At 38.5% G+C, this 12654-nt stretch overlaps 2 protein-coding genes across 2 annotated transcripts in view; both read left to right on the top strand.

The window, feature by feature from the left end:
• zfp64 (zinc finger protein 64 homolog (mouse)) overlaps window positions 1–12654 on the top strand; it is a 182435-nt gene that overhangs the window by 122320 nt on the left and 47461 nt on the right. The gene's annotated exons all lie outside the window — the stretch shown is intronic.
• LOC117373746 (probable phospholipid-transporting ATPase IIA) overlaps window positions 1–12654 on the top strand; it is a 60473-nt gene that overhangs the window by 41082 nt on the left and 6737 nt on the right. Inside the window, exons 20-27 of the mRNA XM_033969840.2 lie at window positions 1295–1384; window positions 2280–2424; window positions 2986–3050; window positions 4401–4556; window positions 7516–7580; window positions 8872–8980; window positions 9507–9564; window positions 11801–12004. Coding sequence (XP_033825731.1) covers window positions 1295–1384; window positions 2280–2424; window positions 2986–3050; window positions 4401–4556; window positions 7516–7580; window positions 8872–8980; window positions 9507–9564; window positions 11801–12004 — 892 coding nt within the window. The remainder of the gene's footprint in view (window positions 1–1294; window positions 1385–2279; window positions 2425–2985; window positions 3051–4400; window positions 4557–7515; window positions 7581–8871; window positions 8981–9506; window positions 9565–11800; window positions 12005–12654) is intronic.

A 12654-nucleotide genomic window follows, 5' to 3' on the forward strand; every position in this document is an offset into this window, starting at 1 on the left:
ACTTGAGAGCGCCAAGGGAGGGGAAAGAGTGTCAAAAACAAAACTGAAACATATTAAACGTGTTAATGTCTGGTTTTCGGTGACTATAACATTTAAAAGGAAACATGGTGATCTAAATATGTTATGTGTTTGCAGTTAAGACCCCATAGAAGTAAAATTCCCCCTCTTTAAAAGGATTTTCATACCAGAGCATAGGGTCTGCTTACAGATACTCTTCGGTCTCTGCATGTTTAGAGTCTCTATATTTGAACTTGACACAGTTGTTGCAAACCACAGTTTATTGAATGTGGCTGGATGTTATGCTTAAACTATTTTGTTTTGGTCCAAGATTTAGTTATAAAACTGACTTTGCAGTACAATATTTATAAAAGAGGCTGAATGAACCATTTTGGAAGAATAGCTTAACAAAATATTGTGATTAGATTAGCAATGTTTTGTAAATCAAAATTTAGAGCACGTTGCACATTTGAGAAAAGACTGAAATCTGGAATACTAATACAAGAATCCCATCTATTTCAGAACCAGTTTGTAGAGGTCTAAATGGGAGGGTCAGCTTAGGACCATTTTCATATCGATTAACAAGTTAAATTGGATTTAATTGAAGAGAAGAAGAAATTTGAATAATTTTATGTATATGGGAATTTTGTTGTGAACATTTGACTAAAGATTTGTTGGTTGAAGTATTTCACAGTAGGACATAAATATGACTTAATACCCTTTGGATGAAAGTTTACATGCCTTTTTTGATCTCTTATATTTTTCTTATCAGATCAGAAGTTTGATTTATATTTTTTTATTATAACTCTATATTGTCATTATGCGTCCCTTTCAAAAGTTGGTATTAATTTGTATAATCCTCTCCTGTTGATGCCCAGAGTCAGGACTAAACTTGGGGAATCAGTGTTTCAGTTTTATGCATCGTCTTCCTAAAGATGTGAGACAGGCCTCTACTTTGACAATGTTTAAATCCAGACTCAAAACAGTTCTGTTTAGCTGTGTATTAATTTTATGATGATTATTTGTGATTATTTATATTTTGATTTGTTTGCATTGTGATTTTAATGTTTTTCTTATTCTGTAAAGCAGTTTGAATGATATTGTGTACGAATTGTGCTATGCAAATAAACCTTTCTTGCCTCCCTTTGTCTTTAGAAGAAAATCCCTTCCTCATCACAGCATCCTGAATGTGGTCACAGGTCACAGTTACTCCTCAGAGCCTGTAGACTGTAGATCTGTATCTCATATTTGTGCCTTTGTTTACTGTGGGCTTGCTTAAACGTTGTTTCTTTCACAGGTGACCACTCGTGGAGAGGCCCATCTGGAGCTCAATGCCTTCAGACGGAAACACGACTGTGCCCTGGTCATATCCGGAGACTCACTCGAGGTAACGCTCCTTAAACTTAGCTCCTCATTGTCTGTCAGAGGGAGCAGAGCAGGAACTGAAATTAGACAACAACATGCATTAAAGCTGCATTATGTAACTTTTCTAGTGTAGGGTCCGGGGCCATCTTGTCCCCATGGAGATGTTATCGCTTTGCCGGGAATGTTCCCAAGTATAGCACTGTTTATGTCCATCTAGGTGAGCTTTTGACACCAGACCATGTTCCAGGTCAGATTTGTGAAGTCCATGGTGACAACATGTATCTTTGACATATTTTACAACAGTGAAAACACTGTATTAAAATTGTAGATATGTTTAATGCCATACTATGGAACATTGTCTTCATTCCGTCTCCTCCACCTAAAAAGTTACATAGATCACCTTTAAATCACAAAATAGTCTTTTTTAATCTATTCTTGCTCTGCTTGTCTCCATGGACACCATATTGCTCTGCCTGGAATGTTCCACACAGTATTGCATTAAGCTTATCTCCAAGGAGACAAAAATGTGGCGGTTCCAGGCCAAGTTGGAGGTTAGATCTTTGGAAATGAGACCCTACTCACAGCAAGAATCCACGTTTAATGTCAAACCTTGAAAATTCCAGGCATCTCCATAGAGACGGGCAGGTGCCAGACCCTTTACAGGGAAGTTACAGCTTTAAGTACTTACTAAATACTTTGTTTTATTTAAGTTATTGTTTTAATGAATACATAGCTTTAGTGAAGTTTCATGTTTTATCCTACTCTACCATCTGTGTCTCTGAGGTTGTTCTATCAGCAGCCCTGCACCAGCCCTGGATGTGGTCTGTGGTTGCCCCAAATCGAAGCTTCACATTGGGGTTAATATTTCAGTTACGCGTGGTGTCTTTAGCTGGTTGGTTTTGTGGGTTTTTTTGCAGGTTTGTCTGAAATATTACGAGTACGAGTTTATGGAGCTGGCCTGTCAGTGTCCTGCGGTCGTGTGCTGTCGATGTGCTCCCACTCAAAAGGCCCAGATCGTACGGTTACTTCAGGAACGCACCGGAAAACTCACCTGCGCCGTGGGTAAGAGAGAGAAACCCATTACCATTCATCATGTTCACATCAAATCAGGCCTATTTTGCAAAATCGACTTTTCAGACCTTTAACCATGTTTATACCATTCACTCCCCTGAAGGTGTATTACGACTCCATTTTACGATCAACTCCCACACACGCCCACTGCTCTCTACTCCATTCTTCAATTTTATTTTCTTAATCATTAACACGCTCAGGATTCAACAGTAATCTGTAGTAATTTTGGTACAAATGAAAACAAATCTACTACTTGCTAGTGTGATGTGCAGCTATCCATAGGAGGAGCCATCAGCTCCACGGCTCTTTGTTGTGCACTGCAGTTTTCTAACACGAAAGTCAGCTGACTTGTTTCTTTGATTAAGTAGTTTTAAATTAATATTGTGATTTAAAATGTGCAAATTGTATCTATTTAATACATTTTTATTTTAAATGTCAGTTATTTCCATACTGATAAAAAAACACACACAAATATTGTTAGAAGTGTTTTTAAATGCCTGAGTTGTGCCTGATATGGAGCTTTTAACACTTGTATGATTTTGTTTCTCTCAGGAGACGGAGGAAACGATGTGAGCATGATCCAGGAAGCGGACTGTGGCGTGGGAGTGGAGGGCAAAGTAAGACTCTGAGTGTCACTGCGATGACAAGAATGCACCAAAGTCCAGAGAAACAGGCAGATGATTCCTCTCCTTTTCACGAGAGGGACAATACAAAGCTCTGAAAATTGGATGAAAGTAGAGGCCAGTTAACAGTGGTTCTCAGGCAAACGACTTGTCAGATGTTAGCCTGTCACCATAATGAGTATATTGACTTTATCTTTCAATATATGAAATCTCGAACTATATATTTTCTGGTCAATATTTATTACATGTACATTTTCTTTGCACTACTGGGAATTTTTTCGATTTTTTTTTTCGGAAATATGATAAGATTTAAGCCGTGCAAGTTTGAATGAATCACTTCTATGAGTCACGATAGAATCAAACTAAGAACTAAAGTGTTTCATTTTGCTGTTTATTTATTGCAGCTCATGTTTTGGGGGATAATCCTGCTTTAGGGTTATTATGTCAGTGGCATAAATTATTTTCAGTATTATCGTTTATATTTTCTTCATCATTATATTGCACATACAAATTTGTTATCGTGACAGGCCTAGTCAGATGGTACGTACAGAGACTGTGTATATATAAATGGACATAGCGAACCTGTTAGCCGCTGCGTTCCAAATAGGAAGTGATCATGGTCAAGCCATTGACTCCAATTCACTAACATCAGCAACAAGTTTGATTGACAGTGTTGCTAAGTGCCCGCCCCTGCCAACTAGCAGTGAGGGAGGGAAGGGGCGTTACCTTCAACAGCTTTGCTCCAGATTGGCTCTTTGGCTGCTATGATACTTGCAGTCAAATTCATCGCTATAACTGCTCTAGCCTCGATGAGCTTCATTTAACTGGAGCTAAACGCTGTGAGTGACTCACTTAATCCAGTTCTTTACAGTATATGGGTACATATCAGTGTGAATGGTCAGGCTTATTCTGAAGCATTCATGATTTCCCATGTGGCATCACGCTGGGGGTGTACTACATGTATCTCTATGGTGGAATGTTCAGTAGTCACCATGGTGACACAATGCACAATTGGCAAACACTGACAAAAAAGATCTGTCTGAAAACTCAAGAAAAAATACAAAATGGATTTAAACAGCACATTTTTAGGAGCCTGTGATCAGTATGAGTGTTCATGGTCGTGATTAGGAGTTTGAGTTTCAACAAAAAGGTGAGAGTGACTAATTGAAAAACTGTTGGCTAATGCCAAACTAGTTTCAGTTTCGTTTATCAGCTATATTTTCTTCAGGAATAGATCTTTGAAATGTGTTATCATGACAGGTCTATTGGAAACTAGAGTAAAACAGATTAGATTTTGATTCCACCTTATTCTCATTTTTTGTCTTTCTGTCCTGTGTCTAACAGGAGGGTAAGCAGGCGTCTTTGGCTGCAGACTTCTCTGTGACTCAGTTCAAACATTTGGGGCGCCTCCTAATGGTCCACGGACGTAACAGCTACAAGAGATCAGCTGCTCTGAGTCAATTTGTGATCCATCGCAGCCTCTGCATCAGCACCATGCAGGTAACTCCCTGGTGAAGTGGCTCCCTCTCCACACCCGCAGACAAACACACTGGCAATTGTTTAATGACAAGTCTTTAATTGGTAAAACCCCGTCCGACCTCCATTCACTATTAAACATCCACAGCTCCAGCCACACACTCCGCTCCAACACCTACATCAGCCTTTTCGTTCCTAAAGCCCGGAGACCTTTTGGTTTCTTCTCATTTCACTTCTCTGCAGCAACAGACTGGAACCACCTACAGTAGACTTAAAAACGTAGTTAGTTTTTGCCTCTGTTGACTTTTAAAAACTCAGTCCAGAGTATTTTACAGGATCAACGCACTTGCAAAAGTTTCACTGTCCTGTGTTACGTCACTTTTTCTCATTATGATTGGCGTGTGAGGTTTGTGAGTGTATTCTGTGCTGTATTCTGCTGCCTCTTGGCCCGGTCATCACTGCAAGCACTGAGTGTTCACAATTGACTTGAAATTTTTAATAAATAAATAAAAGTAAAACTACCACAATCAGAGGTTTCAATAGAGATAACTACAATAAAAATCCATTGTAAGCTTTTTTATTTTTATCTCTCATTATATTTTTACTGCACTCACTATATATTTTAACATTTTTTGGTCCAAATAAAATAGAAACTTATCTGTATTTCCCTTCAAAGGCTCTGTACTTAAATTTTTCCCCATGTATTTGAGCAAAATGTGTCTTGCCCCGGTACAGATTTATAAGCAGCTCTTGAGGTCAAAATAAGTCCACTGTGTTCTGTCTACATCTAATTATAAAGCGTTTTAAAGTTTGGTCATCAAGAAGTGCCTTAGCATGCTAGTTGTTGTTAGCTTTGCTGTGATGGCAAAACTCTTGTCTGGTCTCTGTGCTTATAAACTCATAGTGGTGAATAATTAGGATGCTCTGAATGTATAAGGTAAGTGAGGAATAGCTTTGGACCCCTGCAAACTGTTTAAAGGGCACATATTACACTATTTTCTGATCTAGGTTATAATGTTTTCTCATCACAAACAGACCTGGAGTTGTGTTTTGTTTCATTCACACGTTTAACACACAAACCCTGAATATTTAGGGTGAGTTCTTCTCTCAAACAGAAAACACTCTGTTCCACCTTGTGATGTCATGTGGTAATACAGGAAGTGCTCCACTGTATTTTTAAACTCCACACACATTCACTAGAATCATTTGGATTATTTTAGCCCTGGAACTGCCAGTCTTTACTGAACTAAGGTTAAAAGGTAGTTGTTCACTTGAAAACTATCACTCCATGACATCACACGGTGGAACAGAGCATTTTGAGCTTTAGAGTTGTAGACAGACTAATAAAACATTTCTCAAACATGTGTGAATGAAACTAAACCAATTCCAGGTCTGTGTAATGAGCTAACAGGATTATAACATGGCTTAAATCTCACAGGAGTCAGTTTTTTGTAATATACGACCTTCATGTTTTAAGACAGTAAAAATCAATCAGGTACTTTGCCTTTAAAGTTGGTGCATTTCTATTTTATTTGTAACTGGGGTAAACTCATTTTAACTTGTAGTGCCACTGCCAGCCCACACAGCATCTGCTCGTCTCATTTCAGCCTGTTGTTCTGTAGACAGACACAGATTGTTATTGGACAGTTGAGGGGGTGATTCTCTCTTTAGTGACTCAGAAGTTTGGATTCGCTGGCTTTTTTTTATCCCTCCTCCGCACTCATGTATTCGCTTATCCTCTCTCTCACCCTCTCCCTGCCTCCATCTTTTACTCTGCCCTTCATCTCCCCCCTTTTCACCCTCTCCTCCCTTCTCCATCTCCTCTCCCCCTCCCTTTCCATCTCTTTCTTTCTTTCTCCCCCTCTCCTCTCTCACGCCGCTCTCTCCCCATTCTCTTTCTCTGCATTTATCACCACCCTCTCTCCCTCTCTCATCACTCTCTCATCTCTCTCTCTCCCTCCTCTGCATGTTTCTCTGCTCTTTCTCTCTGTCCTCCTCCCTCTCTGTCTCCCTACCTCCCTGCCTCTCCTTCCATCCCTCTCCCCCTCCCTTCCTCTCTCTCTCTCCCTCCCCATCCCTCACTCTACCTCCCTCTCCTCTGTCTTGTTCCCATGTCCTGGTCCAAACTTGGCCTCGGGGGAACAGGGCAGGGGAAGCCTGTGACTCACTCCAACAAAACTACAACAAAACCATAACATCTCCTGTGTCTGGATTTGTGATTCTGATTTAGAAATGCAGATGCAGCGGTAGAACAGTTTTGAAAACATATATCTACTGATGGAGAGTGCAAAAAGGAGACAGGACATGGTTTCAAACAGCTGCTGTAGAATTATTGATTAAAATTATGTTTTGTATTTTTATTTTAGGACGATCCACTTAAAAAAAAGTCAGTTCTGCAAATATATTTATGAATTTTATCTTTTGATACTTGAATGTAGAATAAAGCTTGTGCTCTTACTGATATAAAAAGTGACAACAATCACAACTGAAGATAGAGACAAATAATAGTGTGTCTCATTCTCAGCAATTGTCTCGAGTGAAAGCTTTATTTGATTTGAACACGTTTACATCACATCCAGGAAAACAGATCTGTCATGTTTGTGAAATGTGAAATAACAATTCTGCATATCTTTACTACTGTCACGATAACAAATTTTGGTGTGATATATTGCATTTGTATTCTTAATGTACAATATTGTTTAGCTGAATAAATAAATACCAGAATGCAACACTTAGTTAGTCTGTATCTATAATGAGTCATAGAAGTTCATAATTCAAACTTCTACAGCTCAAATCTCATCAACTACAAAAAAATACAATATAATTTTTCCAGTAGTGCAAGCAAAAAGTCCCCACGATAAATATTGACCCGCAAAAACTATTGTTCCTCCTCTCATGTATTGAGGAATAAGTCGATATAATAATCATTGTGACCTACATACCTTACCTTTTAAGTTTTCTAAATGTTCCCTTTTCTCCTTAGACGGTGTTCTCCTCTGTGTTCTACTTCGCCTCCGTGCCGCTGTACCAGGGATTCCTGATTATCGGGTGAGTGAGATGACTTATGAACAGAGCATGTGGCCGTGTTGGCATTTCCTCCAAGTTAAAGCCTCGCTGAAATATTAGAAAGGGGAAAATATGAACTATTAACCAGGGTCCTAATCCCATTCCCACAACAGTTAACAAAGAAATGTGTGAATTCTTTGTAACGCTGCCATATCCACTCATGGGCCTATTACAATAACACTTTTGTGATATAGTGCTGTGGAAAGTACTGAAATGGACAATATTATTATTCAAGATTAGATTATTCAAGAGATTTTATACAACTAATACTGTAACCCATAAAGAAGAACAGAGTGAATTGTTTTCTTAAAAATCCAGTTACAGAAAGAAATTTAAGCCATGTTATAATGTTGTTACATCATCAAAAACAGAAATGGAGTTGTGTTTTGTTTCATTCACACATGTTTGAGTAACTCTTTATTATTAGTCTGTACATCTCCAAACCTCTAAACGCTCTGTTCCACCTTGTGATGTCATGAAGTGGTAGTTTTCAAGTTAACAGCTACTTTTTACCTTTTGTTAAGTAGAAATTGGCAATTCCAGGGGTGAAATTATCCAAATGATTCTAGTGAAGGTGTGTGGAGTTTGTGTGTTAAACATGTGTGAATGAAACAAAACACAACTCCAGGTCTGTTTGTGATGAGGAAACAACATTATAACATAGATCACAAAATAGTGTAATCTGGGCCCTTTAATGAACCAAATATTAAATGTGCGTTATGTTACTTTTCCTGGTTGAGGGTTCAACACTTGCTTGTCTCCATTGAAATTGTTTTGTTTTGCCTGGAATTGTCCACAGTATGGCATTAAACATGTATCTTGTATTTTTTCAATTATGTTTTTTATGATTGAAAAACCTTCTTTCTTCCTGTTACCGTGGTCACTTCTCCAAACATATATAATGCTTTAGTCTTTATTCAGATCTAACTTTAGACGTCACCTGCTTGTCTCCATCGAGATAAGTTTAAGGCCATACTGTGAAACATCCCCGGAAAAGCAAAAACGTATCCATGGAGACAAGCAAGTACCGTCCATGAGAAAAGTTACATGGTGCATCTTTAACGGTTGTGTAGTCGGTTAGATGGTTTAAAAACTACAGTACATTCACAACTGAACCTTGGAAGCCATTATCTGTGACACTTTTGGGTTTGTTTCCAGACAGTTTTAGTTGTAGAATCTGGAAACCCAAAGCCAGTTCTGTTTTCTGATTGGATAATTGTAAAATGTTAAATGTGAACTTAAACAAGGTCCTTTTCTTACCTTTGTTTTTCAGTTATTCCACCATCTATACCATGTTCCCTGTGTTTTCTCTGGTTCTCGATAAAGATGTCAAGTCTGAGGTTGCCATGTTGTATCCAGAATTATACAAAGATCTCCTAAAGGTACAACATAAATACATTTGAACCTGTAGGTAATTATCTTATTACCATGTGTCATACAAACAGAAAAAACAACACGAATGTTGAAAAGAAAAAATGTTGGTTTAGCATTTTCTTTGCAAAACTAATTTCTAACACAGTTTAGTGGAGTTTGGGTATTGGCAGATTTTTAAGTCAGATGCCCCTCCTGTTGCAAAAAGGAGACAGCAACTAAGGTGGAGATAAGAGAGGAGGGTTTTAAGAAGAAGGGAAAGAAAGTATATTTGTTATTCATGGGTTTCAGCTTTCTGTTATTAGGTGGGTGCCATTTTGAGGACTTTTCATCATTCAAAAGATATAATATTTCAATTACTATGGCGACGGTGTTTTTTTGACACCCACAATCAGCAAAATTCTATTTTTTTTTGCAATACTAAACAAAAAAGTAGTAGTGTTCACCAACTTTATCTGAAAACCTTCTGAATTCACTTAAATATTTTCTTTTCACCTGTATTAACCTGATGTGTTGCGTAATATGTTTTTGTCATAGGGACGGCCGCTATCCTACAAGACTTTCCTAATATGGGTCTTAATCAGTATCTACCAAGGTAAGCCAGAGGGAAGCCCAATGGTACAAATTTGAAGGAAAGTTCTTTGTATTAATTTAATCTCTCTCGTCCTACGCACTCCCTCTCTGGTTTATTTACAGCCGGGTTTTTAATACACGCTCGGTTTGCAGTGAATACAGCTACAGGGGGATCCTACCACGCCCCGAAACCTTTTATCAATTTTGTGCAAACATGAATGGACTTTTGACATTATGAATCAAAACTTACTACTGACTTCTGCAGGGCCTGGTCTGCACATGTGTTCTGTTTATTGACACAGCTTTCGTAAAGGGTTTTCCCTGTTGACGTCGATGTTGTATTGTTGGAGTGATTGAAAACAGGCACAAACAAGGCAAAGAGGTTATATTTAGTCTGTAGTGGAATAAAACGGGTTACACATTTTTAAATACGCTAAAAACATGCACAGTCCCCAAGCTGGGCACTCCTAACCAAACCAAAGTGCTGGCACCGGTGAAGGGTGATTGCGTTGTTTCTCATGCACTGCTCCAAACCTCACTCTTTAAAAGTTAAATGTCCCTACATGGAACGATTTACACTTTCAAGATTGTATTCATTGCAGAGCTATAAAAAAAAAAAAAATCAAATAAAAAATAGCTTTCAATATTCACTTCCTGAACATAAACAAAGATGTTGTACAAAAATATTACAAAATTAGTTAATATTACAAAAAATAGTTAAATGTCTTCCTCCAAAGGCTGAACTCTGCTCCAAACCCATAGACTATATATATAAATGAACTTAGCTAATCTACTAGCCGCCACGTTCCAAATAGGCAGTGATCATGGGCGCGCACTGACTCAGGTCCACTTCACTTTCTAAAACTGTCACCCCTCTCTCTGTAACTGCTGCTGTCAGACTCGTCATTTTGTTCTTAAAATGTTTGTATTAACTCGCTCTACATGATCCTGGTATTTTTATTTTGCTATTTTGTCCATAAATTAAGATGTGAACATTAATAACAGACAAATCAGGTGCCTTTTTACCCCGAGGTCGCTCCCGCTAGCGTTAGCAACAGATTTGATTCACATTGTTGCTAAGCGCCTGCTCTGTCCTAAACCAACGGTGTGGGCAGGAAGGGACGTTACCTTCAACAGCCTTGCTCCAGATTGGCTCTTTGGTTGCTATGATACTCGCAGTTTACTTGCTACGGAACTTGGCTCCAAATTCGCTGGGCTGTAGACGTCTTCATTAAACAGACCCACGCTGATCATTGACCATTAGAAATCACCGAATCTCCAGCTCAGTTCAAATTCAATTTATTACACATCCCTAATTCACATTTTAAGCACATCCAATACATTGTCCATCACAAATATTATAATGTTACCCTTGATTCAACATAAATCTTGCAATTTCTAATGGTCAGTGATCATTTTGGGTCTTTTTGATGGAGAGGTCTACAGCCAAACCTCTGTCATTAAAAACATGCGGTTTGGTGGGACTGAAGATGGAAAATAGCCACGTTTGCTATAATCTTTACATATTTACATTTTTAAATGTTCATTAATATGTGCTGTCCCTTTATTAAAAAAATGAAAATAAAATAAGAAAAAATAGAGCAAATGAAATGATAAAAAAAAAACAAACAACAAAACTGGCATCTGATCTGAACTACAGGGTTAACAGTTTTTATGCAGAATAAGAAATTATGGTAATTTAAAAAAACTGCAGCCTTTGTCATTTGCTAATTGCGTTCAATCAAATTGGCTCTGCACACAGTAGCGCCTGGCGACCTAGAGTCACTACTTCCTGTCCGATTTTATCTCTATGAGGGGTTTGCTGTCACACTAATATGAATAAATATTCAAAGAAAAGACAGTGGACAGGGAGCTGCATTTGGATGTCACTGACAACATGTTAAACTCTACACAAATAAAATGAATACTTCACCAGAGGACTTTTCTGTGTTTAGAAAGAGAGATGTTTGTGTCTCAGTGCAAACGCTAATGCTAATTTTGAGGCATAATAAATAAAATATTAAAACATCGCCATTATTTGACATATAAAGAATTTGACATATATAAATAATGTAGTCTTTATTTTAATTCATTTGAATTTACATCAGTTGTTGATTTGAATAAAAGTGACTGTTCTGAGCTCTGAGACACAAAGCGCATGCTAGCACACTGCTGTGCCCAGAGTCTATTATGATTTTGACTTGATCACGATGAATCTTGCCCTAATATAATTTGTGTTTCTCTCTTGTCCTCTGTAGGCAGTATTCTGATGTATGGGGCGCTGGTCCTGTTTGACTCTGAGTTCGTTCACATTGTAGCGATCTCCTTCACATCGCTCATTCTCACGGAGCTCCTCATGGTGGCGCTAACAATCCAAACCTGGCACTGGCTCATGATTGTGGGAGAGCTGCTCAGCTTGGCCTGCTACATTGCATCCCTCGTGTTTCTGCATGAGTTTATAGGTAAGGCAACACAAAATGGTTTAAAACCAGGGCTAATCCAAGGCAAATCCAGGACTAAATCAGGACTAAAGCAGGACTAAAGCAGGACTAAACAAGGACTATACAAGCACTAAAGCAGGACTAAAGCAGGACTAAAGCAGGACTAAAGCAGGACTAAAGCAGGACTAAAGCAGGACTAAAGCAGGACTAAAGCAGGACTAAACAAGGACTAAACAAGGACTAACAGGACCTAAACTTGACAAAACTACATTTAAACCCAGTCTATACCAGGTAATAATAATCATAATGCCTTACACTTGTAATGTGCTTTGAGAGGCTTTGACAAACCTGTAAAGCACCACACTATAGACATTATTCACTCACTCCACACAGGTGGTGATAAGGTCCTTCTATAGCCACAGCTGCCCTGGGGGGCAGACTCACAGAAACAAGGCTGCCACCAACACTCACACACACACCACATTCATACTTGGCTAGGTGGGTGAAGTGTCTTGCCTGAGGACACAATGACAGAACTTTGTCCGAGCGGGAATTTCACCTCTATTCTTCAGGTTTGTGAACGAGCGCTCTAACCACTGTAGGTCTAATGAACAAGTCTGGTACTTTGTAAATGTGGTACACTTTCCATAAAGCAGTGCAAATATTTGACA

The sequence above is a fragment of the Periophthalmus magnuspinnatus genome, chromosome 7 (genome assembly GCF_009829125.3).
Source record: "Periophthalmus magnuspinnatus isolate fPerMag1 chromosome 7, fPerMag1.2.pri, whole genome shotgun sequence".
NCBI lineage: Eukaryota > Metazoa > Chordata > Actinopteri > Gobiiformes > Gobiidae > Periophthalmus > Periophthalmus magnuspinnatus.